Below are 25,018 nucleotides of genomic sequence, written 5' to 3' on the forward strand. Positions count from 1 at the left end.
GGCCGGTTGGCGGCCTGGCACCTCCTGCACCGACAGCTCCTGATGCTGCCCACTTTTCCCTTCCCACGCACCGAGCATCTCGCGAGCCTCCCATCGGGGCCGAGAGGAGCTCAGCCCATCTCCTCTGATCGCAGCCTTGATGCCTTCTACTCCTCAGCCTCTCTGGGACCTGGCCAGCCGGGACCTCCAGATTTCCCTGCAAAATCTGCTCAGGGCTTTTCCGCTAGATGGAGTCCGGGGGAAAATATAAACAGCAGCAGTGCTGCACAAGGAAAGGGAGAAAAATTCCCACCTCCTGGAGCAGGATTACCCTCTGGCTAAGAAGCTCAGCTTTAGAAAATGAAATCGAGACAGCGTTCATAGAAGGCATGTCGAGCTCAGCCAAAGCCTAGCTGCTGCAGGCACTAACTGGGGTGTCTCCTGCCCTGAGTGCAAATAAGGGTGACAGCCCTGTGGGCCTCATGCTCTGCCTTGAGTTTGCCATGGAAAAGCAGGCCTAGCTGAGCTCCCGAGAGGTGACTGGCCCTTTTCTCCAACAGCCACGGGGAGATGCTCATTTTCAGCTTTATATATGAGATGCTGATTACACCTCCTGTGCTGTGCAGGTGAGGACCGCTACACCTTGCGTAGGCTTTGCCCTGCAGATGCTCAGGGCTCCCTGCGTGTGGAGAGTGAGTTCAGAACAAGGAAGGGCAATGTGGCTGCTTAATGCTCTGACTTTTGCTTCTCAGAAAAATTTGCTTCTTGGCTGTGGGCTCCCAAAGACCTCAAGCTGCAGCTAGACCAGGCACAGTGGGTGCAGGCCACAGGGTAGTCCCTGTGCAGCTCCTTTCACATCTGCCTCTGCTAAGTTGCCTTCTGCAAATGTCTCTGCCCTGCTCCTTGGCCTTCATAAATGCACACAGCTGCTGCCAAACCCCTGTCCAGTCTGCCAGACCCTGAGCCACGCGATGAGGCCACTGCAAGTACCCCAGCAGCCATGGGCTGCTTCCACGCTGGCTGCAGCAAGCCACCGAGCAGAGCAGTCTTGCTGCAGGTTTGTGGCAGAGCCAGGCCCCCCTCCCCAGCCCCCAGGGCAGAGCCAAGCTCCGACTTGCCCCTTGCTGCTCCCTGGCAGATCTGCAGGCTTTGGTCGGTGCAGCCAGGCTTTCCGCAGCACCGTCAGCGGATGACAGCCGGGGACACAGCCCGGTGCTGCATGCATCATGACAGCGCCCATCCAGGCCCAGCCGCGCTCAGCTCAGCTCCAGCCCCACTCGCTGCCCTCCAGCCCTGGTGCCAGCACAGATTATTTGGGGCTCAGCTCAGATGATTGCTCCCCAGAGAGCCACGGGCAGGGCTGATGCACTGGCCCCTCCAACCTCCCCAGGGCCAGGGAAATGTCGCATCTGACAGCTGGACCTGCAACCGTCCCCGTCCCTCGTGCCAGAGGCAGGCGCCCCGGGGTGGCCAGCTTTGCACCCTCCGGGGGCAGGAGGCTGGGCAAGGCAGAGGCAAGTCCCACGCGAGGGGACCCGCGGCAGCATTTCCCACAGAGACCGGCCCTGCCTGCGAGTCACAGCAAGGGGCCGTGGCTGCTGCGAGCCCCCGCAGCGAGGGGACACCGCGGGACGGCTTCCCATCCTCACCGCCACCCGTCCCCGGCCCGTTTGTGCCGAAATGCAAAACCACAGCAGGCGAAGACCCCTATGAGTACGCAGCTTGCGAGCTCAGGCATTTATTTGCTCTCCAGCAAAAGCCACACAGCACTGGGGCCGTGTCCCCTTGGCTCTCTGGCAGCCGCCAGCATGGGGGCATCACTCGGCTGCTCAGCAGCACCCGCGGGGGCCGCAGGCGCTGGCAGGGCGGCAGGCAGGGCCCGGGGCTCCTGGTTGCTCCAGCAGCTGGAAAGGATCGCAGATCATCTCCTGGGGACAGAGAACAACCCGAGATGGGATGAGGCTGGAGGGAAGCGGGAGGGCGAGCACCCCGCGAAAGCGGCGTTGCCCCCCTTGCTCGCCCCCTGCCAGCGGGGCAGCCCAAGCCGACCCCCGCAGCCGCCGCGAGGACAGTCCCCGCTTGCCGTGGGTTGCCCGTATGGGGCACCAGTGCAGCTGCTTTTCACTGCTGCAAGGAGGATGCCGAGAGCTCCTCTGGGACCGTCGTTCTGTTTTTATCTGAGAAATGCCTCCTGCTTGGACAGGGACCCAAGAACGTCCTCCCCCCGCCAAGTACAAGGTTGCATTTCAGGGACACGCAGCTGCGGGGCCGCATCTCCCTCGCCTCCCAACGACCCCTGTGCCGCGGCCTCTGCCGGCCCAGCGGCAGGCTGAAAGGACGGCCACAGGGAGGAGGAGAGAGGTTTCCAGCTGATAAAGATGCCTCCGGCTGCGGGGCCAGGGCTGGGAGCCCTGCTCACATCAGCACCCGGGTGCCGCGCGGGAGGGCGCAGGCTGCGGCTGGCTGCCACCTCCCCGCCAGCCCAGCCGGGACAAGCACTGCCACCAGCCCGCTCCCCGTGGCAAGGACCATCTCCCCCAGCTCAGGCAGGTCTGGCCATCGGCCCCAGCAGTGCCCAGGGGTGCGTGCAGGGTGCGAAGGGCTCTCACACCTCCACGATGCCCCGTTGGATCCTGCCCAGCCCAGGGCACAAGTCTCCCCGTGTCATGCTCACAGCCCCCCTGGTGCCCCTGGGGACATGCATGTCCTGGCCCCTGAACTGAGTCATGGAGCTGCCTGCTACCAACCTTCACCTTCCCGCGGCAGCAGCCTGGCGGCACGGCGGTGTCGGCGTCCCCCCCGCCGGCTCGGATCAAGAACGCCTCCGCGAACCTGGAGCTCCGCAAGATAGCAGCCGTGTCAGCGTCCACGTCCACAACCTCTCCTTCCTGGGGACGGTCACAGGGCCACGCAGCCCAGGGAGCCCCAGCCAGCCGCGTGATGATGGGGGGAGTGAAAGCAGAGACACAGTCTGGCCCGAGACCCTCTGAAACAGAGCAGCTGGCTCCAACCACCCTACGTTTCCCCATAGATGTCCTTCTTCCATCTTCACCCCAATGGGGATGCCCAAACCAGGCTGCCTTTCTCTGCCGCCATTTCTGCCCCTTTGGCTTACGTGGCACCTCTGCTCCCATGCGCCACCTCCCTTTGCCCCCTCCAGTGCTGCTCATCCCCCAAAATCAGGCAGGACACCCTCCAGGAGCTCTGTCCTAGCCCAGGCTTGCAGCCCCTGGCCGGCCCGCCATCCTCAGGAGCCCCAGCACGCCTTCCCAGACCTTGAAGGTGAAGTTGGCATCAAACACCAGCTCCCGCTCATGCCCTGCGATGCCGCCGTTGTAGATGACCTGGCCCGGGCCGGCTCGGCTGTCCGCCGGCACCTTGAAGAGGCGGAAAGTCGCAGAGACGAACCGGCAGTCGCCTGGAAGGGAGAAGCCGGTGAGCTGGGGTGCCGGCACATCCTGCCGCGGCCGGCCGGCTTTGCGGTCAGACCCTCACCGACGATGCTCTCCAGCTCCTGGTGGCTGATGGTGATGGGGCTGGCGGTGACCAGGCGCGGGGGACTGAACCCCACCTCCTCGGCGATGCTGCACAGCTCCCTCCAGCACAGGGCTCCCGCCAGGCACTCCCCTGGCACGACAGACCGCCGACACGGCTCGCACCGCACGTGCCGGCGTCTCTGGCGGCGGCCGAGGCCAAGCTCAGCCTCCCGGCCCGAACCCCGTCCTCGGAGCTGCCAGCGAGGAGCCCTACGCACCCCACAGCACCCCGTGCGCCCGGGCAGCCTCGCTCAGGCACTGGCTGGCGTAGACGTCGCTGAAGTGCATCTCTCCCCCGGGCTGCAAGGGAGCAAAGGGTGAAGGGAGACGCCCGCCCCACCAAGTGACGGGGATTTGGGGTCAAAACGGGCTGAGAAAGGGGCAGGCTGGAGCGCTGGCCCCAGCGATACCTTCAGCACTCGATAGGCCTCCCGCAGGACGGCTCTCTTGTCCGGGGAGAGGTTGATCACGCAGTTGGAGCTGGGGGGGAGGAGATCGAGGCCCGTTTGGGTACCGGGAGGTGTAAAACGGAGCAGTTTGGATCCAATGAGGACAAACATGCGCAGCAGAGCGAAGCTCTCCTGGGCGGCAGGCCAGCCAAGGAGGCCCCACAGGGACGGGAGAGACCCCCGGGGCACCTCATCCCCGACGGGGCTGGAGCAGTTCCCCACAGGTCTAGCAGCTCTCGGCACACGCGTCGCCACCTCCAGTTACCCCGAGGGCTGGTCCCTCTCGTGGAGGGCTCGCCTGAGCGTCAAAGGGCCCTGCTTCAGCTCAGAGCCCGTCTAACCACGTCAGCATGGCCACCAATGAGTATCAAAAAGCCTGAACCACCTTTTATGCCCAGCGCTGCTGGCTGCTGCGCATCCCACCACTTAATGGAGGAATTGGAGAGGCCATTTGGACCATGGAAAGGGTGGTGTCTATATTGCCAAGCTCTGGCCCAGACTCTGGTTGGGATTTTCCCTTTCCTAACGTTGGGCTGGAGCAAGCAGACCAGCAGGACATGGGTCCTGGCCCCAGGTCACAGCCCCAGGCATGCCGGGCTGGCACGTCCCCGTGTGGGACCTACATGACAATATCGTAGCTCTCGTCGGCCAGGCCAGCGTCATCTAGCTTCTCCAAGTAGCCCTGGATAAAGTCCACATTAGGCGTTCGGTAGCCAAATTTGTCCATGTGGTAGGCGATGTGCTTCTTCGCCACCTCGACCTGGGGTGACGAAGCGAACGACCAAAGTGGGGAAATCAGAGCCGGCGGCAAGGCCAGCCTGCGCGGGCGTCTGCGAGCGCGGGCGCCCGAGCTGCGTGCCGTACCTGGCCTTGGGTCATGTCTATCCCGGTGACGTGGCCCTTCTCCCCAACGAGCTGACTGAGCAGGTAGCAGTCCCTGCCGCTGCCGCTGCCCAGGTCCAGGACGCGGCAGGACGCCAGGCACTCAGGGAGCACCAGCCCGCAGCCATAATACCTGGGTGATGGGCACTCAGCGGGGCCCAGCGCGAGGACGTACCCGCAGCAGCTGCCGGAGGGGACACGCGTCCCGGGGACCACGGATGCCGGGCTGTCCCCGTGGTGCCTCAGGGACGTCCGCAGCGACCGCGGCGTGCCAGGGCACCCGCCCCGGGGTTTACCTCGCCACCACCTCTTGGTGGATGCGCTCCAGAGCTTCCCTCACGTCCCTGGGGAGAGGCCTGGCCGGCGTGACACAAGCGTTGGTCTTCAGATCCTCCGACCTCCGCAGCTCTTTGCCGTAGTAATCCTGAGGCGGGAAGGACGGAGGCCACCAAACTGCAGCAAACGGCATCCGGCAGCGCAGCAGGGGCCGTGCTGGCCCCTCGGCTGCCACGTGCTCCCCGTGTCCTCTGATGCTGGACCTCTCATTTGCGCCCAGCTAAAAATTAGGCTGACAAGAAGCATCCTTCATCCCCATCCTCCCCCTGCTTTCCTGGCTCGCATGCACCGATGCATTTGCAGAGTCGGGCGGTTTAATGACTGTTTGTAGAGATTTGGCAGATCATGGCCTGCTGTTTCCTGGGCTGAGAGAGAGATGTGGAGCAAGTGCAGGGAAGCACTAGTTTGGTCGGTCTCCCCTCCTGATCCCGTAGGAAACGCGAGCAAACAGCCTGCTCCGAAACCCCAGCTCATCACAGCCATGGCTGCACCCTGTGGCAGGGGCCCGAGCTCCCAGGGCTCAGCCCTCCCTCCTTGGCCGCCAGGCTCCCCGGGGTCCCCCATCTCCGCCAGGGTGGCCAACGGCCCCGCTGCCTCCCAGTTTGGCTGCCGCACGCCCCGCACACCCCTCACCTGCACCGCTCGGTGGATCTGTTCTCCGGCCGGGGTTGCCACTACGAGAGCACCAGGGGAGCCAGGCTGGTACCTGAGGCCACAGTGACAGGCACCGCGCCACAGCCTTCCCAAGGGCCCTCGCCCGCCCCAACACGAGGAACACCGTTTGTGGGCTCTCCCAGTTGGCAAACCCCAGGGAGACCCCAAACTCGCATCTCAGCAAGAATCGCACCCCCCTGTTCCTGGAGGAGCCTGACACTCCCCCAAAACGAACCTCCTAAACCCAGATCCCGCTGCCCTAAAGACATGAGCCCCCACCAACCCAGACACGACTTTCCTGTAGGGCAACCCCCCCCCAAGGCCCCCAGGCCGCAGTGGGGTCCCGCTGGGGCCCCCCTTACTGCCTCCAGCCGCAGGGCATCGGCCGGACTCTGTCCAGGCTGGGCCACGCTCCGCCCCGGCGTCCTGCGCCTGCCCCGGCCCTGGCCCCAGCTTCCGGCACTGAAACTGGCCGCAGCCTGGCCCCCAGCCCGGGCCCACGGCCGCTCGCCCTCCTGCCAGGCAGGGCCACCCAAAGCCCAGCGGTGGGAAGCCGGCCCCGCTCGCGTGTGGGTCGCAGCTGCCGTCACCCACAGCGCCTGCCTGCACGCATGGCGTCTGCTGGCATACGCAGCCTCTGCCTGCACCCGCAGCGACCGTCTGCACCCGGGGTGTTTGCCTGCCCCCACAGCCACCGGCTGCCCCCATGACGTCTGCCAGCAGCGATCCTCCCCGATCCACCCTGCCGTCTCCCCACCCACCCAGGCAGCTCCGCACCCGCATGGCACAGCCCTGGCCTGCCACCCTCTCTGTGCTCACCCCAAACGCAGAGGGATGTGAGTTCAAACCCCATGCCGGGGCTTCTCCGGCCCCTGCAGAGCATGGGATCTCGCAGAGGAGCCAAGTCACCTGCAGGGAGGACACTGCGGCCACAGGGAAGCCCCCAGAGCCAAAGGCAGGATGGGGCACGCTGGCGGCTGAGCCCTGCTCTCCCAAGCAGGCTGCCAAAGGAGGCGCAGCGAAGGCCAGCACCAGCAATCCAGCAGGACACTGCGGTGGTTTGGTGGCCGTCAGGGCAGCTCATCTATCGCCACCAAGCAGGCTGCGGCTTCTGCAGGAGCTCAGAGGAAATCTCCTCTCCCAAAATGCTGCTGCCACACAGCACAGCGAGGCCAGGCATCAGGAGCCCCATAGGTGCAAATACCCCCCCACTACCCTGTCCTTCAGGGCCCCTGCATGTTACCCCAGGGAAGCCCAGGCCGAGCACAGGGTACAGACCCTGCTCTCTGCCGCAACGTAACCAGGCACAGGAGAGAAAAGGATTAGGGGCTTTAAAAAAAAAAGAAAGAAAGAAAGAAAGAAAGAAAGAAAAAAAAACCCCAGAAATCCAAACCTTTTATCATAGCAAAGCAAATCATTTTAGCTTTTTTTTTTTTTTTTTTTTTTTTTTTTTTTTTTTTACACCCTCCTCTGGCATGTCCATGTTAGAGCACAGGCACAGCACAGAGGATAAGCTAACAGTACTGCTGGGTTGATTAGATTAGCCTGGGCCAATAGTGGTACCTTCATGCGGACACAGGAGATGGGATGCCACAAGGTGAGGCTCAAAGAGGCAGCAGCAGTGGAAGGGATAGCAACCAGAGTAAAACTAGCCCTAGAAAACGCTCTGCCATGTGGGAACAGAAACCTTGCAGCACTTCGCTGCAGATCTACAACAGGAACGTGGCAGGCTGATCTCCCGCTATCCATCTGCCTTGTCATATCAGCTGATGAAAAGCACACTCAGGCAGTGAAGTGCTTCCAGTGTGCTCCAAGTGCTCCAGATAAGTGACTTACAAAAACCAGACACAATATTTATAGCCTGGACCCAATCTTGCTCCCTGGGAAGTGAACAGGAGCCCAGCTGCTAATCCTCATACACACAACAGTTCAGAAGTGAATATATAGGCTTCCAGGTTTTTTTTTGTTTGTTTTTGCCTTTTTTCCCCCCACTACCCGCTTCCCAGCTGTGCCTTTGGATACCTTCCCGGTCCCATACAAACACAGAACACATCCAAGGCTGCTCAATCGAGAGCTGGAGCAGCAACCCAGGAATAGGAATGCAGTTGAAGGCCAAAGGCAGTGCAGATGGGCTGGCAAGGGGAGGACGTTCCAAACCCTGGCTTTGTGGAAAACAAGATAACCTCAGAGCAGGATGCTCGTCAAACAGTATCCAGCTGCACCACTGACAGAGGGTGCGTGCCCAGATTCCTGCTTTTAAAAATTCTGCCCTGGGACTGGCACCTCAGCCAGCGCTGAAGCGCCTCTCACCCACCAGAGCTCCCACTTACAGCTTCCACTGACTAACATGCCCTAAATAAATTGCACGGATCATCTCTGTGCCCCAGTAAGGACCAGTGTCAAACTGCAGGCACCTGTATTTAAAACCCACAGCTCTATATTCTGCATTTTGGGGGGGGGCAGAAGGGGGAAGGAGTGTGGGGGGAACAAACGCATCTGAAAAACCTGGCTCTATGATTCCTAGTCCTGGGCAGACATAACGACCTCGCTTCCATCCTCTCACAGGAGACAGCTCCTAACTGAGCAGAGGTTAGAGACAGGAAGGAAAATCATCCTATTATGGTCATGGAAGACATAAGACCTTGGACAGAAGGAGTATTACATGCTGGATTCTGAGCTGGCCAACCATTTCAGACATACGGCCAGTGATCCGCTAGCTGAACGACGTGGGTGCCTGGGGTGCTGGTGTGGATCGAGCACTTCACGCTACATAAAGAGAGTAAACGAGCCCGAGGAATTGTTGGGGGAAGGAGAGTTCCCGCTAAGTCTGTTTTGATTAGATGCAGGCAAGCAGGCACGCGTTCTAGAGATGTGGATGGGAACACATGAGAGGGGCACAAACGCTCAGAAACACACTCTGCATACATCCCAGCTGACATTCAGCCCCATCCAGCCAGAGGACGGAATAGCTGACTCAGGAGGGGAAAAGATCGCTGGCTGCCCTCGGCAGCGGTCAAGACGTCCTTGTGATTTTGGCTGTGCTTCATTTTAGCAAGTGATTCAGCTGGTCCTGTAGGTTTGACGATTGCTCGACACTGGGGACCAAAGAAGAGGTTCACAGTGAGATTTGCTCCCCCGATCTGCCCTATGCTGCCTGCACCCAAGGAACCAGAACAGCTCTAGCACTGACAGGACAGAAAAGGGAAACCCTGGGGTCCCCCAACCCACCTCCACATTGCCTCACAAGCACGAGGCAAATCTTACTTTGTGCCCCCATAAGCAGACAGCTCTGCTCTACTCCATTCTCACCACCTATCAAGCCACATCACAGGCTCTATCATGTTAATGAAACAAATGGAAGTTTTAGTATAAATCATCACTTCACCCAAACTCTCATCTCTTCAAAGTACTGATCTTTGCAGTAGCAAAACACTATCCAGCTGTGCCAGAATCTTCAAAGACAGCTGCAAAAACTCTTTAGCTGCATTCTCCCCCACCCCAACACACCACTCTTCCCTTTCCCATCAGCCCCTACACACTGTCTCCCAGGTTTTCCTCACAGTTCCTCAGCTGGGTACTCACTTCTTCTGAATTGCTTCCTGCCTAAATGAGAAAAGGAGAGAAAGGAGCGTAAGAAGAAACAGAAAACCTCAGGGTTCATGTTATGTTGATCAAAAGGGACTTGATCAAGGGCTCAGGAGGCCAAAACTTTTGTGTGCTTTTGGATTAAGTCCAGAGCGGACAGCAGCAGCACTGGCTTCTCCCTCAGCCCTGGAGGTATTACACACTTTCACAGGAGACCCAATGCATAGCAGAGAGGAGGCAAAAAACTCAGCTCCCAGTCAGAGACTGCTGCTTCCCAGAGGAATGGAGGATCCCAGCTCCGGGCTCTGCCCAGTTTTGGGGACCTGGTCCAAAGGGATCAGTCTGAGCAGGCTCCATGCAAACTCTCCACTACACAAGGTCTTAAAGAAGCGGGGGGAAAAGGGGTCAAGGCACCGGCTCAGCACACCACAGAGTACATTATGTCCCCTACTTACTGGTACTGTAGATGAGTGGTTATTATGGCCATTTTCCTTAGACTCTGTGGAGAACAAGACAAAGAATGAATGTCTCCGACAAGAGATCTCAAGAGAATAACAGAGCAAGCTGTCTCAAAATGATAGAAGCTTCCAGAGCTTCTGCTGTCCTGACAGTACCAAAACGGTTTATAGTAACAGTTCCCTGTCATAATCTCAGAGAGTTGCCATGAACCACTTAACAAAAAACCCTCTGCCCTGGGGAGCTCCTATAGCACGTTCATCACTGTATCACTGCACTACCACAGAAACACCTCCACCAGTAGCTGTCATGGGTGCCATGCTCACCTCTCCCTTCCCAATGAGGGGCACAGACAGTAAGTACTTTTTCACCCTACAACCCTTCTTGCTTTTTGTTAAGAGAGGGCACAGCTTATGGGCTGACTTGTGCTGCAGGAAGGCCAGAGGTCTACATGTGTTTGAAGAAGCAGTAAATTATCCTGGCCGTCAGCCCTGCTACGTGAAACCACGTATTTCATTTCAGGGCTCCACTCACATGTCTGTAGCCCAGTTCTATAACTCTCCTCTCCCCCTTCCCGCTAAAAGCGCTATTGCTCTAGCAGATGGACAGAGCTTACATCTTCCGAGTGCAGGATGGCATCTTCTTGCATCACCATGTTTCTAGCAGCTTGACCCAGGAGCTGAAAGACAAACGCACAAACCACGCTGAGAGGCAGCAGCTCTGCGCTTCCCAAGACGCTTGCGATCGCTGCTGAGCAGAGCGGCACGCAGGGCTGACCTCCCCGGAGGTTTGTTCAGAGCGTCCTCGCGACGTGCCCGCTCGCCAGGGGACCCAGGCTTACGGAGAGACAGGGGTCCCGGAGCGCTGCTCCAGCCCGTCACTCTGGACGGTGCCGCAGCCACCAGACAAAGGGCGCACCCAGTGCTTTGGCATAGCGGCCTTGCTCGGCCAAGACACCGAGATCTTTCATATCCACCTGGAGCTGTGTCCTTCCCCTGAGGGGAGACACCACCGACACAGCAGCAACCTCCCCTCCTGCACTTAGCCAGCGCTGGGCGGACACCTCGAGCCGGGGCTGCTGGGGACCCCGCGGGCCTCCACGGACCGCCCGCGGGGCTCGGGGCAGAGCTCGGGCCGCCTCCAGCCGGCCTGCCCGGGAGACTTCCCCCCCCAATAATACACATATACCCTGGACTACAACTCCCAGTAAGCGCCGCTGCCTGGACGGGTGTGGACTACACCTCCCAGCGTGCCCTGCGCTCGCCTACACCTCCCAGCGTGCCCTGCTCCCCAGGCGCACGGCCAGCACGGCCCCGCGGAGCCGCCCCAATCCAGCCGGACTACCGCTCCCGGCGTGCACCGCGCCACCGCCGCCCTCGGGGCCCGCCGGCCGCACGTCCCCGCAGGCCTGGCGGCCGCGCGCTGCATGCTGGGCCTCGTAGTCCCCCCCCGGCTGCCCCCGCTCACCTCGGCGCTCCGGGAGCCTTTCAGCACCTGCTTGGTGAGGGCGATCACGTCGGTGCCGCAGCTCGTCACCTTCTCGGTCAGAAGCCCCTTCACCGAGTGGCCGAAGCGAGCCTGGGCATCCGCCGCACCTCCCGCCGCTGCCGCCGCCGCCATCTTGGTCAAGCCCCGCCTCGTCGCTATGGGACACAGCTACGGCGAGCGCCTGGGCTCAACAGGGATGGGAAAGCGCAGGGGCCCCGCCCCGGCGGGCCGGGGTCGAGGTGCCGCTGGCCGGGGGCTGGGGGAGGGGTCGGGGCCGGCCCTGGCCGGGGCTCTTGGCCCTCGCCCTCCACCAGGGAGGAGGAGAGCTGGCGCCATGCCCTGGCCCTCAGACATCACCCCAGCATGGAGACCCCGGCCCTGCCTTCCCCAGGGGTCTGGGCACAGGCCAGAGCTCCCCAGTGGCCCCCAGACCTGCACAGAGCTCCCCAGCATCCCCCAGACCTGCCCAGTGCTCTCCAGACCTGCCCAGTGCTCCTCAGCATCCCCCAGACCTGCCCAGTGCTCCCCAGTGCCCCCCAGGCCTGCCCAGTGCTCCCCAGACCTGCCCAGTGCTCCTCAGCATCCTCCAGACCTGCCCAGTGCTCCCCAGTGCCCCCCAGGCCTGCCCAGTGCTCCCCAGCATCCCCCAGGCCTGCCCAGTACTCCCCAGTGCCACCCAGCATCCCCCAGGCCTGCCCAGTGCTCCCAGTGCCCCCCAGGCCTGCCCAGTGCCCCCAGTGGGCCATCCAGTGTCCCCAGGCCTGCCCAGTGCTCCCCAGGCCTGCCCAGTGCCCCCAGTGGGCCATCCAGTGTCCCCAGGCCTGCCCAGTGCTCCCCAGTGCCCCCCAGACCTGCCCAGTGCTCCCCAGCACCCCCCAGGCCTGCCCAGTGCCCCCAGTGCCACCCAGTGCCCCCAGGCCTGCCTAGTGCCCCCAGCGTCCCCCAGGCCCGCCCAGTGGTCCCCAGCACCCCCCAGGCCTGCCCAGTGCTCCCAGTGGCCCCTCCCAGGCCTGCCCAGTGCCCCCAGTGTCCCCCAGGCCTGCCCATCGTCACCCAGTACTCCCCAGGCCTGCCCAGTGCTCCCCAGCATCCCCCAGGCCTGCCCAGTGCCCCCAGTGGGCTCTCCCAGGCCTGCCCAGTGCCCCCCAGGCCTGCCCAGTGCTCCCAGTGGCCCCTCCCAGGCACGCAGGGTGCTCCCAGGCCGGGGGGGGCCCCCGCCACCCTGCCCTGCCCCAGCTGGGGCCGCCGCGCCAGAGGAGAAACGCCCGGGCTGGGCTGCCCCTCGTCCCCGCGTCCCACTGCGGGGCCCTCCGGCCCCAGCCCCGCGCATCGCGGCGCCCCACAGACGTGCAGCGCCGCGGGACAGCGGGGTGCCCGGGCCCCTGGGGCAGCTCAGGGGTTCGGCATCCCACGGCCTGCAGCGGCCCCCCGCTCGCCGCGTGGGTCTCCCCCACCCATGCCGAGGACGCCGAGCCCCCCGGCCGCCCTCCGCGGGGTCACCAGCTGCCGGGCTGGCGGCGGGCCCGGCGGGCGGTTTCCTCCCCGGCCGCTGATAAGGCGTCGAGACCGGCCGCGGGGTCAAGGGGACGCCCCCGCGGTTGCTATAAAGGGCTCCTTCGGCGCGCGGCCCCCGCGCAGCCGCCCCGCCATGCTGCTGCTGGGCGCGCTGCTGCTGGCCCTGGCCCTGCTGTCCGCCCGGAGGCTGGCGCGCCGGCGGGTCGGCCCGGGGCTGAAGGAGCCCCGGAGCCTGCCGGCTCTGCCGCTCCTGGGCAGCCTGCTGCAGCTGGCCGGCCACCCGCAGCTCCACCTGCACCTCTGGCGCCTGCAGGGCCGCTACGGCAGCCTCTACGCCCTCTGGATGGGCTCCCACTACGTCGTCGTCGTCAACAGCTACCGGCACGCCAAGGAGGTGCTGCTGAAGAAGGGCAAAGCCTTCGCCGGACGGCCCCGCACCGTGAGTGGCCCGCGCGCGTGGTGGGGAGCCCCCGCCGTCTCGTCCCGTCACTCGGGGCGCCCCAGCCGTGACCAGGTCACAGGGAAAGGACCTGGCCCCCGGCAGCAGTCGGTCTCCTCTCCCCATCCTTTCCAGGAGCAAGGTGGCCGAGGGGTACAACCCTCACCCCCCACCCAGCATGGGGGACCCTGCCCAGCCCGCACGTCCTCCATCCTGAGGGTGCCTGTTCCTTCCCCCAGGGCCGGCTGCATCTCAGTGCATGGGGTCACTGCAGTCCACGGGTCTTTGCACCGCTAGGCTGCAACGGCCAGACCCCTTCGGTCTCAGTGCACGCCCTAAAAGCCGCGGTCAGTCACCAAACCCCACCTGTACCCGGCACTGATCCTGCGCATCCCACGGCACTGCTCCCTGAAACAGCTGGCCTGGGCTTTGCCTCCCAAACTAACCCCTTTCCCCAGGCCGTCCCTGGGAGAGGGGCAGCAGGGGTTGAAACACTGAGCCACCCCGCCTCTCCCCCAGTATCGCCCCTGTCTGACGTGTTGGCCTTGCACTTGCGCTTGCACAGGTGACCACGGACCTGCTGTCGCGGGGGGGCAAGGACATCGCCTTCGCCAGCTACGGCCCCCTGTGGAAGTTCCAGCGCAAGCTGGTGCACGCGGCCCTCTCCATGTTCGGGGAGGGCTCGCTCGCCCTCGAGAAGATCAGTAAGTGCTCCCCCCAGCCCGCCCCGTGGCCCCCGCAACCTGCCAGGCAGCAGCCAGCTCCGCCGCAGGGCCGGGCATCGGCGCAGGGGCCGGTTCGCGTCGTGGCCCCTGGGGACGCCCCCACCCGTGCAGAGGCTTGCGGAGGCTCCATCCTTCTTGTGTCTCCCTCCTACACGTGGCCATAGCTGGAATTTTGCTTTCTCCCTGATCCTCTAGGAACCAAGGGCTGACTGATTTCGGATGTGTGAGAGGGTTCAGGGTGCGCCTGTGACAGCCCGAGGCTCGTTCCCCCTCTGCCTGCCCCGTGGCCCGAGATTTAGCCCAAACCCCTCAGCATCCCCCAAGTTTGTCTAGCTGGGCGCTCTGTTTCTCTTTCCCCTCCTGAATGTTTCACTGACACCTCTCCACATGCATTTGTCCTGCCTGTTACCAGAGCTTTGGCTTCCCCCATTGACAGCTGGGGAAACTGAGGCACAGAGCCAGGCTGGGGCTGGTCCAAGCCTGGCAGTGAGCGTGGCCAGATGTCCGTGCCCTGTGCGTGTCCCAGCGCGCCGGGCACGGGGAGGCTCGCTGCTTCCTCGGCATGCGCAGGGCTGTTTGCTAACCGCTGGGAAATGCAAAGTCCCGGACTCCTGGTTCCAGCTGCAGCCAGGAGGGAGTGTTGTGCCTCATATAAAGACCTCCTTGCCTGTCTCTTGTCCTCTCTGCTCCTTCCTGACCCAGAGACACCGGGTCTTGTCCTGTCTGCCCCTTCGCAGCCCCTCTGGGCTCAGCCCTGCCTGGAGGGTGCTCTCTGCAGGCTGCTCGCGCTGAAAGAGCTCGGTGGGGTGGGGAGCACAGGCGCACCCCAGGAGCCCCCAACTCTGGCTGCTCTCCTCACTGAACTTTCCCAGAGGGACACGAGCATGAGCACCATCCCGTGAGGTCAGCACGAGGCCAGAGGTCCCCAGCCCTCTCCAGAGTGCTTTGAGAATTGGATATTTTGGGAAGGAGGTTGTTTTGGGGGAGCAAAATAGTGCAGCCCCAGCACCAGCCTTGGCTGGGCTGCTAAATGGGAAGGGACTGGAGCAGCAGGAGAGATTTCAGCCCAAAGCAGGAAGCATTTGGTGAGAGGGAAGAGTTATCAGCTTCAGGCATGGCTGGAGGGGCGCAATAAGCTGTAGCATCCCTGGATCAACTAGGTTACAGGATCATATAGCACCTATGGGCTGTGTTTGGCCCCAAGCTGCCCTGGGAGCCCCAAACTACCCTGTCTTGCTCCCTGGGTGATGCCCTGGGGCTCATCATCCCCACATCTGTCTCTCGCCTGCCCCACAGTCTGCCGAGAGGCCGCATCCCTGTGTGAGACACTCAGCGCTGCACAGGATATGGCCCTGGATGTGGCCCCAGAGCTCACACGGGCTGTCACCAATGTGGTCTGCTCGCTCTGCTTCAACTCCTCATACCAGCGTGGGGATCCTGAGTTCGAGGCCATGCTGGAATACAGCCAGGGCATCGTAGACACCGTGGCCAAGGAGAGTTTGGTGGACATCTTCCCCTGGCTCCAGGTGAGTGGGGAAGAGCTCACCCAAAGGGTGCCCACAGGGCAAGGAGCTACATCAGAAGGAGCTGGGATGTGTCCTGCAGGTGGGGCTACCTGAGGCCTTGGGGTTAGGAGGGTCCTTGCACAGGTGTCCCACAAGAGCTGATACTGTGGTGGGTGCAGAGCAGCTGTCCATGGGCCTGTGGATGCCTGGCTGAGCTGGAGGCCTTTGTGTGACAGCGATTTTTTTCCCCCAGATCTTCCCCAATAAGGACTTGGCCCTCCTCAAGAAATGCCTCAAGGTCAGGGACCAGCTGCTCCAGCAGAAGTTTGCTGAACACAAGGTGCTGGTGGGGCCAGGAGGGGGGTGACACTGGGGGACTGTGAGGTGCTGGGCCTGGTGGGGGGAGGGAGGAGGATGTGCCCTGCACAGCCTGGCTTACACGTGGCCCATGGCAGGAAGCCTTCTGCAGGGACGCCGTGAGGGACCTCATGGATGCCCTCCTGCAAGTGAGGCTCAGCGCTGAGAACAGCAGCCCCTCGGCACTGGGGATGGCGCTGACAGACGACCACCTGCTCATGACGGTGGGGGACATCTTTGGGGCTGGCGTGGAGACCACCACGACTGTGCTCAAATGGGCTGTGCTCTACTTGCTCCACTACCCTGAGGTAGGGCCCATGCCCCAGCCTACATGGGTGGCCAGGGCACCTTCCCGCACAGGGAGCCCTGGGGGGGGGGGGGGGCTTTGGGGTGGGCAGATGCCAGGAGAGATGCCAGACTTTGGCAACAAGCGGGATCAGGCTGTGAGCGCTCTGTTTCTGCCCTGATGGCCACCTGGGATGTGCTGGCGGTACTGGGTGGACCCCATTGCCGTGGGGAGTCCTCATGCACATGGAAACCCCTTCTCCAGGCTCATGCCCTGCCCTTGGCCCCTCTCAGGTCCAGAGAAAGATCCAGGAGGAGATGGACCAGAAAATTGGCCTGGCACGTCACCCCCACCTCAGCGACCGCCCGCTGCTGCCCTACCTGGAGGCCACCATCAGTGAAGTGCTGCGCATCCGGCCCGTGTCCCCCCTGCTCATCCCACACGTGTCCCTTGCTGACACCAGGTGAGACCGCCCGGGGCGCAGCTGGGATGTGCGCGGAGACACAGACCTGGGCGGGAGGGACTGACCCTCTCACTCTGTCTTCACCCTACAGCATCGGGGAATACTCCATCCCCAAGGGCACCAGGGTCGTCATCAACCTCTGGTCCGTGCACCACGATGAGAAGGAGTGGGACAAGCCCGAGGAGTTCAACCCCGGTGGGTTGTGTGCTCTCTGCCTGTGGCGGGTGGCAGGGGGGAAATAATAGGAGAGGAGCCAGGCTGAGCCCAGGAGATGCCTGGTGGTGGGACGTCAGACCCGCTTTCCCCCGGCTGGGGAATTTGTGCCACCACTGCTCCAGGATGGCCATTCTTGCAGCTTGTGGGAGGGACATGTGTGAGATGAATTTGGGCAGATCTCAGGTAGAGGGGGCAGATCCCTGCTAACTCCAGTAGCGCCTCTCCCCTGGCAGGCCGCTTCCTGGACGAGCAGGGCCAGCACATCCACTCGCCTTCGCCCAGCTACCTGCCCTTTGGGGCTGGGATCCGTGTGTGCCTGGGTGAAGTCCTGGCCAAGATGGAGCTCTTCCTTTTCCTGGCATGGGTGCTGCAGAGGTTCACGCTGGAGTGCCCCCAGGACCAGCCCCTGCCCTCGCTGGAGGGCAAGTTTGGCGTCGTGCTGCAGGTGCAGAAGTTTCAGGTGAAGGCCAGCCTGCGGGAGAGCTGGCAGGCGGCCTCGTGACCAGGCCAAGCCCTGGATCCGGGGTGGCGGGTGGGATGGGACAGGACAGGTGCAGCGTGGGCACCGTGGAGCCCTGAGTGGGCACCGTGGGACCACGGAAGCTGCATGCTGCCTGCCCCACAGATGCAGCTTGTCTGGATAAAGCCGTTTCCAACCCAGCGTGGCTCTAGTTGTTTTTTGGCAGGCGATGGAGGGCAGGGGGAGATGGGAGGGTATCTGAGGCGTCCAGGAGCCTCAAAACTTCCCATGAGCGCAGGGCTGTGCGGAGAGGCTACTGCCCCTGCCCGACCCCTCTGTGGGGGCTGCTAACGTGAACAGCCCTTCGCCCTCCTCAAGGACAGGACTGGCCCCCACCTCAGTTTCCCCAGCTGGGAGCAAGGAGAATAAACATCACATGGGCCATGAGCTTTGCCAGCCACGGCACAGCGAGACGTCGCCGGTGGCCAGCAGGTCCCCCCAGCGCTGCCGTCCCAGGCTGCTCTGTCCTGGGCGCACAGAGAGCCAGGGACTGCCTGCTCGCCGCCAGGTAGGACCCCTGCAAGGAGCAGGGGAAAAGGACAGAAAAAGGACAGATGTTAAAAGTTGCCACAGTTTTAGTTCCTGGCTGGTTTTCTCTCCCCTGTTCTGCATGCACCCACACAGAAACACCCGCGTGCACGTACGTGCACGCACACACACACGCGCCCGGCCTCGCTTACCGTGCACGCGCACGTACACATGCACACACACATATGTGCTTGTACGTGCACACCCTGAGGCATATGCACGCGCAGACCTTTCAGATGGGACACAGGCTCCTCCTCTTCCTCCCCGCATCCCCTGGTAGCGCCCCGGGGCTGCCTGAGCCCCGGCCTCGGGGGCAGCGCAGGCACCCCAGCTAGGCAGAAAGCAGCTGAACCCGTCGCTCAGGGATGAGGAGAAGCACCAGACGCCGCGGTCCGAGCCCAGCAGCCCCCGCGCCCAGCGCGGGGCTCAAGTGCCGGGGTCGGACGTACGACCGTCGCCGGGCTCGAGGGGCTGCTCACGTTCAGCCGGCAGCGATGGGGCCTTTCTCCCCGAGGCGCTGCCGCCCAGCGCCCAGCTGGATTATGGCTGCCCGCTTCGAGTGGCGTAACCTTGCTGTAACACAGGAGGCCGTGTTTGCTTTCGCCATAAACCATGGTGCCACCGAGGGCACTGTGCAATTAGGTTTCTGGTTCTCTATTACTTGACCTCTTAATCTTTAACTAAACAGCGACAGGGCTGTGGCTCCGAGCACCTAAAGGAAAAGCTGCTGGAGGGGAAAACCCAGCTCCCTCCGCTCGCCGGTGCCCACGCTGCAGCCCCGGCGCTGTAGGAAACCTCTCCAGCCCGGCACGACGTCGCCACGTTCCCCTCCCCTTCCTATTTTCCCCCTGCACATTATCTCTCGCTAGCAGGCAGGAAAGGCAACAGCAACAAAAAAACCCCAATCTCTCTTCACCACTAACTTTCTGCTCCACGTTTCTCAGTTTGTGCTTTCTCTTGAATCGCCACCGCGTAGCTCCTGCTCAGCCTCCTCGCTGCTGGGAGCTGACGCCAAGAGAGCCAGCCCAGGCCGCGGCAAAGCACAAGGGCAGACTGAAGGCAACGCCATCTGCAGCCCAGCGCAACGCCAGGGGCGTCTTCCCCCTCCACGTCCGTTTTTTGGGGGGGGGGGGTGTCAGGGTTTCACGGAGGAGCCAAAGGAAGAATTGCGCCGCACGCAGGGCTGAGCGCCTCAAAAGGGCTCACCCCAAACAAGCAGCCGGGCAATGCAGGCCGTCACAAACCGTCCGCGGAGACCCCAAACAAAAGGATGTTTTTGCTTAAAAATAGGAGGTTGAGTTTTCACGAGCGCTCGATTTTGAGCCTTTGACTCGTGGCCACAGCTTCGCTTTTATCATGCGACGAGCCTGGTTTAGAGTTAAAAAAAAAAAAAAAAAAAAAAAACCCTAAATCCCTAAGAGTCGCGTGGTTTCTGGAGCGGGGACTGAAAACCAAGCGGGCGCCCAGGTACCGCGGGCTTTGCCGTAGGGACCCCCCAGGAGGAGCAACCCCGGATCGGTTACGCTTTAACCAGGTGCCAGGTTCTGCCGAATCGCGGTTTAACACAGCGGCAGAGCCCCCCCCCGCTCCCCCTGACCCCCCGGCAGGCAGCTTCGCCCTGCGCCGCCTGCGGACGCGTCCCCTCTCCCCTCGGCCCGGCCCTGACCCCCGGCGGAGGCGAGGGGCGACCGAGCCGGCACACGGGCTCCGGCCCGGGCGGGAGCTCCCCCCCGCCGGTGCTCCCAGCCCTGCACCCGAACCCGTCTGAGCCCCGAAAGAGATCCGCAGCCCAGAGAGAGCTGCCGGGGGCGCGGGAACTCCCGGCCCCCGAGGGACGGGGAAACCGCTCGGGGCGGCCGAACGCCACGGCCGGGCTGCCGGGGGCTCCCCTCCGCCCCCGAGCAGGATCAGAGCCGGGAGCCCCGCACCGCCGTGCCGCTTGGCTGAGGGGCTGGAAGGAAGGAAGGAGTAAGGAAAGGGGTTTTCTCCCCCCCCCCCCAAAAAACCCCAAGTGCCCCAGGGCCAGGGATGCTCCCCCAGGCCCGGCGTGGGGGACGAGGAGCTCTTGCCCGGCCTCTGCGGTTTTCTCCTCCGTCCAAATCTCTCGTGGCTCTCTGCAGGCGGCCACGGGGGACGGGGACGATCCGCCACCAGTGCCGGAGGTTCGGTGTCCGGCCCCGGCGGCTTTCGGACGGCGGGCGAAGCAGCAGGGGAGGGCGGCGATGGCTCTCCTCCGCGCGCGGGAAAGCAGCTTTCCTGCAAACTGCTCCGGGCACCGCGGGGAGCGAGCGTCCGCGAACAGGCTGCGACCGGACCGCAGGCTGCAGCGAGCGGCGCCTCCGCGCTCCCCCCGCTGCCGCTCGGCCTCGGCGCCGACGGCGTTTTTCCTGACGCAGCAGCGGCGCTGGGTGCTGCGGGTGCCCAGCGCCGCCGCGGGGGGCTGGGAGGCGCGCGAGGCTGCTCCGCCGCCGCAGCAACACCGACGCTCGAATACCTGCGGGCTCCTCCGCTCCGGGCCCGGCGCCAGGCGAGCTGAGTAAGCACCGACCTCGGGACACAGCTGTTCCGCCACCGAAAACAAACGGAGAAGCAAATCCTCCGTCTGTCTCCTCCCGGCCCGGAGACTTCAGCCCTGGGCACCGGTCCCAGCTGATACAACGGGGATTTGTACTGCCAAGGAGGAAAACAAACAAAAAAACCCCCCGTTTTTTATCGTTCTCCAAGTAGGAGCGCTTGCCCCAAAGCGGTTCGCTGCTTAACGCACGCGGGTGCGCGCACTTCATCCCCGGCAGCCCCCCTTCCCCGGCGGCGCAGTTCAGCACTATCCACCCTTGCTGCTCCATCAAATAAGGGCTTCCTCAGCGCCCGTCCTCCAGCGATACCCCACGGGGCAGGACGCGCTGCTACGGGTATCGGATAAACTCTCTCCTCAGAGACCATCTGAGTAGTGGGGACAGCAAACTTCTACAAGAAGCATTGCAATTACCCTGGAATATTTTTTTGTGTGTGTGTGTGTAATATTACTGCCCTCAGCAGCCAAAGCATGGCATAAAACAAAATACCGAACGGCTTCCTGTGTGACACCCATTTGCAATCAATTGTAGTGTTTTGTTTGCATGCTGGTTTGGAAACGACGACGACTATCAAACACTCGCACGCTACAGCGGGAAACAGGCTTTTTTTGTGCCCCAGCGTTATAGACAGCCACATGGAAACACTCTGCACCTGCCCCCGGCCTCACACTTCCCAAATTGTGCACCCACGGCTTTGGTTTGGAGAGAAGCTATCTTTGGGCAACGCTGGCTTTCCACACAGGACTACGCGAGGAGTCAGAGAACGGCAGCGCCTTGGGAATTAAGAGCCAAAGCTGGAGCTTTTGGAGTCTTCTGCCTGCCCAAACTTTTCCCCTGAAGAGACAGAGAGCTGGGCTGCCTCTGAGGGGCTGCAGAGGAGATCAGCCCCTTGCCCTGCTCCACTCCTCCTTCCCAGGCCAGGTGGCTCTGGTCCAGGAGGTCTACTAGCCGGCCGGGCCAAGCAATGCTCCTCAGCGCACGCGAGCTTCCCACCGTGATGGTAGGAGGAGCACAGCAAAAAAGGAAAACAGACAGACGTGTTTTGTGCCTTTTTTGTCTCTTTACGGTCTCCAAAAGCCTGAAAACTCCTTGAGGAGTAGTAAAACAGGCCCACCACTGCTTGTTCCTGACGGTTTATGATTAGAAACAGCAACTCACCTTACTTTCCTGCTGGCAGCACCTCAACGTCCAGGGGGAACTGGGGAAGTTCCTCCGCCCTGAACTGGAAGGGCAGGAAAGGTAACAAGGAGATCTTTGTCTTTTAACGAGAGCAATGTTGGCAGAAGGTCTCACAGTGGCACGAGGTGAGGCCCCAGGATCGACACCAGTAAAACCCTGCTCCGCAAGGACTGGTGTCCTTTTTTAGCTTCCTCTGCCGTGCGAGAAACGAGAAGGAGTGACAATACGTACAGGATTTTTAGGGGTGGCACCGAAGATCTTTAATTCTCTTCTCAAAAGTGATCAGTGAACACAGCAGCTGATAATTCTCATGGTGGAAAACGAGAATTTTTTTTTTTTTTTTTTTTTTTTTTAAAACAGCAGTAAACGACCAGTCCCTGCTTCCACTCGCGTAGCAGTGGGGCCGCACTACACCGCAATCCAGCCCATCTCTTGGGGCAAGCAGCGTAGTACAGGCTACTCTACCATCACTCACATGTAACACATCTAGGAATGAAGTCTCCTGAACCCAAATCAAAGCCTTAAATTTTTAAGGGCATCCTAACAGGCAAACTGAAGTTCTGTCTCCAAAGAGCACGTCTTGACCCGCTGCTGCGAAGGAAGGGAAAGGCTCTGAAGGGCAAAGCAGCGAGGCTCTCCTTCAAGTCGCCCTTTTAGGCTTCGCGAGTGAAAAGCACTCTCTTCAAACACGTGGGTAAAGTACTGAAATAAGCACCACTTATTTCGTTCTGTCATCTGCATCCAGGACAGTGCTACATACCTCCACTTAAAACAAACAGAAAAACCAAAAACCAAACACACCAGAAGAAACCAACTAAGGACAGATCATGTTCTTAGCTCACAAAATGACACACGCACACACAGGCAAGTTATCAGAAAAGGCATTATATTTTGGTTTCCAACTTATTTAAAACTGATTTTGGTTTTCAATCAATCAAATCTCAGTATGTCTGAGTTCAGTTTTCCATTTCTCCCCCCCTCCCCCCCCACAACAGTAATGATCTGGACGACCATATTTATAAAAGGGATAGGGGAGAAAACCCGAGAACAAGATATATAGTCTGAATCGTGCTCTCTTCCACACGAGCACGTCAGGGAATGTTAGTTTCAGCTCTTTTGTTTTTTTTTCTTTTTTTCCCTTCGGATTATTACTAACAAAATCTCTACTGTTTATTAAAGCAAAGCTACAGTAAATTTTCTTGCAGTCTTACAGCAGGTTTTCATATTACCAGTAGGACTCGCATGCATGGATTGCAGTCACACACACACGCTCACAGACATTATACAGTAGCCAGTTGCCACCATAAAAAAAAAAAGAAAAGAAAAGAAAAACAGACATTCATTTCTTTTAAGTGGTCAACATTAAACCGCACCAAACTCTTGGATCAAAAAAAAAAAAAAATACTGCACAGGTCTTCCACATCTACATGGTAAGTCATCCCTTCGCACTGGACGGAGCTCTCGTCTCCATTTGTTCAACATGCATCACTGAAGCTTGAAGGCACGCTGGCCAAAGAGAGCCCTGTTCTTTTTTTTGTCATCTTAACTCGAGTGTGCTGCTCTCGGGGTGCAAAAGAAGGAAAAAATAAAGCCAAGCCCTTTTGCAGCACACCAGGAAAAGGTCATTCGGAGACCACAGTACTTGGAAGGCAGCCCAGCTGCCCGGATTCTACTCCTAACTGTGCTCTTGGAGGCATTGAAGGAATACATTTGTCTTTAAAAATTACATATAAAGGCAAATTTCTGCAAACCCTCTCCTTCCGAACTGCTTATAATAGAATAACACTCCTTCTGGAAGAAACTGGTCCTTCAGTTACCAGCTTCCAGTGGGAAACTTCCTACCTGCTGTCTTAAACACTGAAGCACCAGAGACTACAGGGCTGATGTGTTCAGTTATTCATCAGCAGCTTTGGGAATATTTAACAGCAACAACAAGAAAAGTTAAAATGAAAAGAAATCCACAATGCCTCAAGAGCACTAAATCAAACCAGAACTCTTGGGCTACTGACTGCCGGCACTGTCAGAAGCTGCTTGCTTCTGGGAAGACACCTGGAGGTTGAAGCCTTGTGGTGATTTCGTTTCCTCCCAGGGTGAGATTTGCTGAGCTTTACTGATTGCAAGATAAAGCAGTGTTTTGGAAAACTAAAACCAACAAACTGATAATAACCATCACCAAAATCACCATTGAGAAAGTTCCCTTTGTCAGAAGGTCTCATTGAGAAACATCAGTCCCTGCCTCGTGGAGCAGGAGGGACACAATTAACAAAACCCAGAGCGACCCGTCCCCCACAAGCCGGGCCTTTGGGGGTTAGTCCCCAATTTATACTGGAGGGGGAGGAAAGAAAGAAAGCAAAAAAAAAAAAAAAAAAAGTTGCATCACCTTTTCCTCCTCTTAAAGTTTTAATCCTCTCATTTCACTTTTATTTATTTGTTTGTTTTTCCCCAGATTCTCCCTTCCACTCTGCCACCTTAGCTGGGGGAGTTATTGGTACGAGAGTTTGGAGAGTCCTGCTCATTTATTGTGTTCAAGAGTACACACACCGGCTGCCGGGGCAGGTGGTGGTGGTTGTGTTCGCGATGCTGCTCTTCCGAGGCATTAAAAAGCCCTTCCTCCTCGTCCCCGTGGGGGCGGCTGCTGCAGCTGTCGCAAAAGTCCAGGGGCCCGTCCAAAGCGTCATCGATGAGCCCGTCGAACTCCTTGAGGTCGTCGTCGTGATGGCCCCGGTTGCAAACGCAGACTTCGATTCCCGAGTCGCCTGTGAAGCGGCGCTGCCTGCCCGGCGTCTTGTCCTTGGCATCGGGAATGGCGCTGCTCTGCTCTAAGCTCTCAGAGCTGTAATCTCTCAGCAGTTCCTCCTTGCACTCCGTATCCTTCTCGGGACCGGCCCTCTCCTCTAATTCGGCTCCTGTGCTGGTACTGCCCGGCTCGACACTTTGCATTTTGGCAACCGCTCGTTCGACCAGCACGGCGGAGGGCTCGGGGTCGCCGAGGCCGGGGGAGCTGGTGCTCTCAGCACTGCTGTGATTGCCGCCGGGCGCCGATGAGCTGCTCTGTGCTGGCTGCAGGTTTCGTGGCGTATCCGGGATTGTGCTGCTGCTGCCGGCCGGGACGCACTGCTGATGTAAGGCACTATACGGTGGCGGAGGGGTTGGCGGGCGGTTCACCACTTCCTCATAGGGAGGTAGTAAATAATTTGGCAAAAATCCTGAAAAAGGGGAGGTAGGGAAGAAGTTATTTCATGAACAGCTTATCTCAGGAAACTCGTCATTAACGCAGCTCAATAAATCATCTGTCACCCACAGCACCTTCCCACTGAATAGCTCAGCACGCTTTACAAACGGTGCCA

The 25,018-nt window shown here is 60.5% G+C and overlaps 4 protein-coding genes across 20 annotated transcripts in view; 1 reads left to right on the top strand and 3 right to left on the bottom strand.

Annotated features, from left to right (window-relative positions):
• Window positions 1-1,689: 1,689 nt before the first annotated feature.
• On the bottom strand, window positions 1,690-6,704 carry AS3MT (arsenite methyltransferase). 4 transcript variants are annotated; one of them, XM_068949764.1, is made up of 11 exons: window positions 6,656-6,704; window positions 5,816-5,856; window positions 5,143-5,270; window positions 4,829-4,979; window positions 4,588-4,724; window positions 3,926-3,995; window positions 3,734-3,815; window positions 3,475-3,606; window positions 3,255-3,397; window positions 2,727-2,867; window positions 1,690-1,907 (listed from the first exon to the last, which is right to left on the bottom strand). In XM_068949764.1, the coding sequence occupies exons 1-11, from the start codon at window positions 6,687-6,689 to the stop codon at window positions 1,809-1,811; spliced, it is 1,158 nt and encodes a 385-aa protein (XP_068805865.1). In that variant the 5' UTR covers window positions 6,690-6,704; the 3' UTR covers window positions 1,690-1,808. The 4 variants fall into 4 exon arrangements, with proteins under 4 accessions (XP_068805865.1, XP_068805867.1, XP_068805866.1 ...); XM_068949766.1 differs by lacking the exon at window positions 6,656-6,704 and adding an exon at window positions 6,440-6,464; XM_068949765.1 differs by lacking the exon at window positions 6,656-6,704 and adding an exon at window positions 6,431-6,464.
• A 509-nt stretch (window positions 6,705-7,213) lies between these two features.
• Window positions 7,214-11,535, bottom strand: BORCS7 (BLOC-1 related complex subunit 7). Its single transcript, XM_068949768.1, has 5 exons — window positions 11,345-11,535; window positions 10,494-10,556; window positions 9,877-9,920; window positions 9,419-9,439; window positions 7,214-8,931 (listed from the first exon to the last, which is right to left on the bottom strand). Exons 1-5 carry the CDS (start codon window positions 11,495-11,497, stop codon window positions 8,880-8,882), a joined length of 333 nt encoding a protein of 110 aa, XP_068805869.1. The 5' UTR covers window positions 11,498-11,535; the 3' UTR covers window positions 7,214-8,879.
• Window positions 11,536-12,932: 1,397 nt separating this feature from the next.
• CYP17A1 (cytochrome P450 family 17 subfamily A member 1) lies at window positions 12,933-17,531 on the top strand. The gene is made up of 8 exons (XM_068949763.1): window positions 12,933-13,319; window positions 13,885-14,023; window positions 15,341-15,570; window positions 15,803-15,889; window positions 16,005-16,214; window positions 16,486-16,655; window positions 16,747-16,850; window positions 17,105-17,531. The coding sequence occupies exons 1-8, from the start codon at window positions 13,014-13,016 to the stop codon at window positions 17,371-17,373; spliced, it is 1,515 nt and encodes a 504-aa protein (XP_068805864.1). The 5' UTR covers window positions 12,933-13,013; the 3' UTR covers window positions 17,374-17,531.
• Window positions 17,532-22,025: 4,494 nt separating this feature from the next.
• The window catches only part of WBP1L (WW domain binding protein 1 like), a 61,380-nt gene continuing 58,387 nt past the window's right edge, over window positions 22,026-25,018 (bottom strand). For 13 of the 14 annotated variants that reach the window (XM_068949772.1, XM_068949770.1, XM_068949775.1 and 10 more), the window contains one exon: window positions 22,026-24,877. In XM_068949772.1, coding sequence (XP_068805873.1) covers window positions 24,141-24,877 — 737 coding nt within the window. In that variant the 3' untranslated portion in view covers window positions 22,026-24,140. The remainder of the gene's footprint in view (window positions 24,878-25,018) is intronic. The other variant, XM_068949783.1, reaches the window with a different exon arrangement.

This window comes from Struthio camelus, chromosome 7, assembly GCF_040807025.1.
Source record: "Struthio camelus isolate bStrCam1 chromosome 7, bStrCam1.hap1, whole genome shotgun sequence".
Classification (NCBI taxonomy): Eukaryota; Metazoa; Chordata; class Aves; order Struthioniformes; family Struthionidae; genus Struthio; species Struthio camelus.

Excerpts from the sequence above, each read along its gene's own strand:
- AS3MT (XM_068949764.1), bottom strand. The coding sequence starts at position 6,689 with ATGGGGTTTGAACTCACATCCCTCTGCGTTTGGG. Across the intron at positions 3,398-3,474 it reads GGAGCTGGAGAGCATCGTCG|GCGACTGCCGGTTCGTCTCT; the intron begins GTGAGGGTCTGA and ends TCTCCCTTCCAG. Across the intron at positions 2,868-3,254 it reads ATGCCAACTTCACCTTCAAG|GAAGGAGAGGTTGTGGACGT; the intron begins GTCTGGGAAGGC and ends GACCGTCCCCAG.
- BORCS7 (XM_068949768.1), bottom strand. The coding sequence starts at position 11,497 with ATGGCGGCGGCGGCAGCGGCGGGAGGTGCGGCGGATGCCCAGGCTCGC. Across the intron at positions 10,557-11,344 it reads AAGGCTCCCGGAGCGCCGAG|CTCCTGGGTCAAGCTGCTAG; the intron begins GTGAGCGGGGGC and ends TTTGTCTTTCAG. Across the intron at positions 9,440-9,876 it reads ACCACTCATCTACAGTACCA|GCAGGAAGCAATTCAGAAGA; the intron begins GTAAGTAGGGGA and ends TTTCTCATTTAG.
- CYP17A1 (XM_068949763.1), top strand. The coding sequence starts at position 13,014 with ATGCTGCTGCTGGGCGCGCTGCTGCTGGCCCTGGCCCTGCTGTCCGCC. Across the intron at positions 16,215-16,485 it reads ACTTGCTCCACTACCCTGAG|GTCCAGAGAAAGATCCAGGA; the intron begins GTAGGGCCCATG and ends GGCCCCTCTCAG. Across the intron at positions 16,851-17,104 it reads GCCCGAGGAGTTCAACCCCG|GCCGCTTCCTGGACGAGCAG; the intron begins GTGGGTTGTGTG and ends CTCCCCTGGCAG.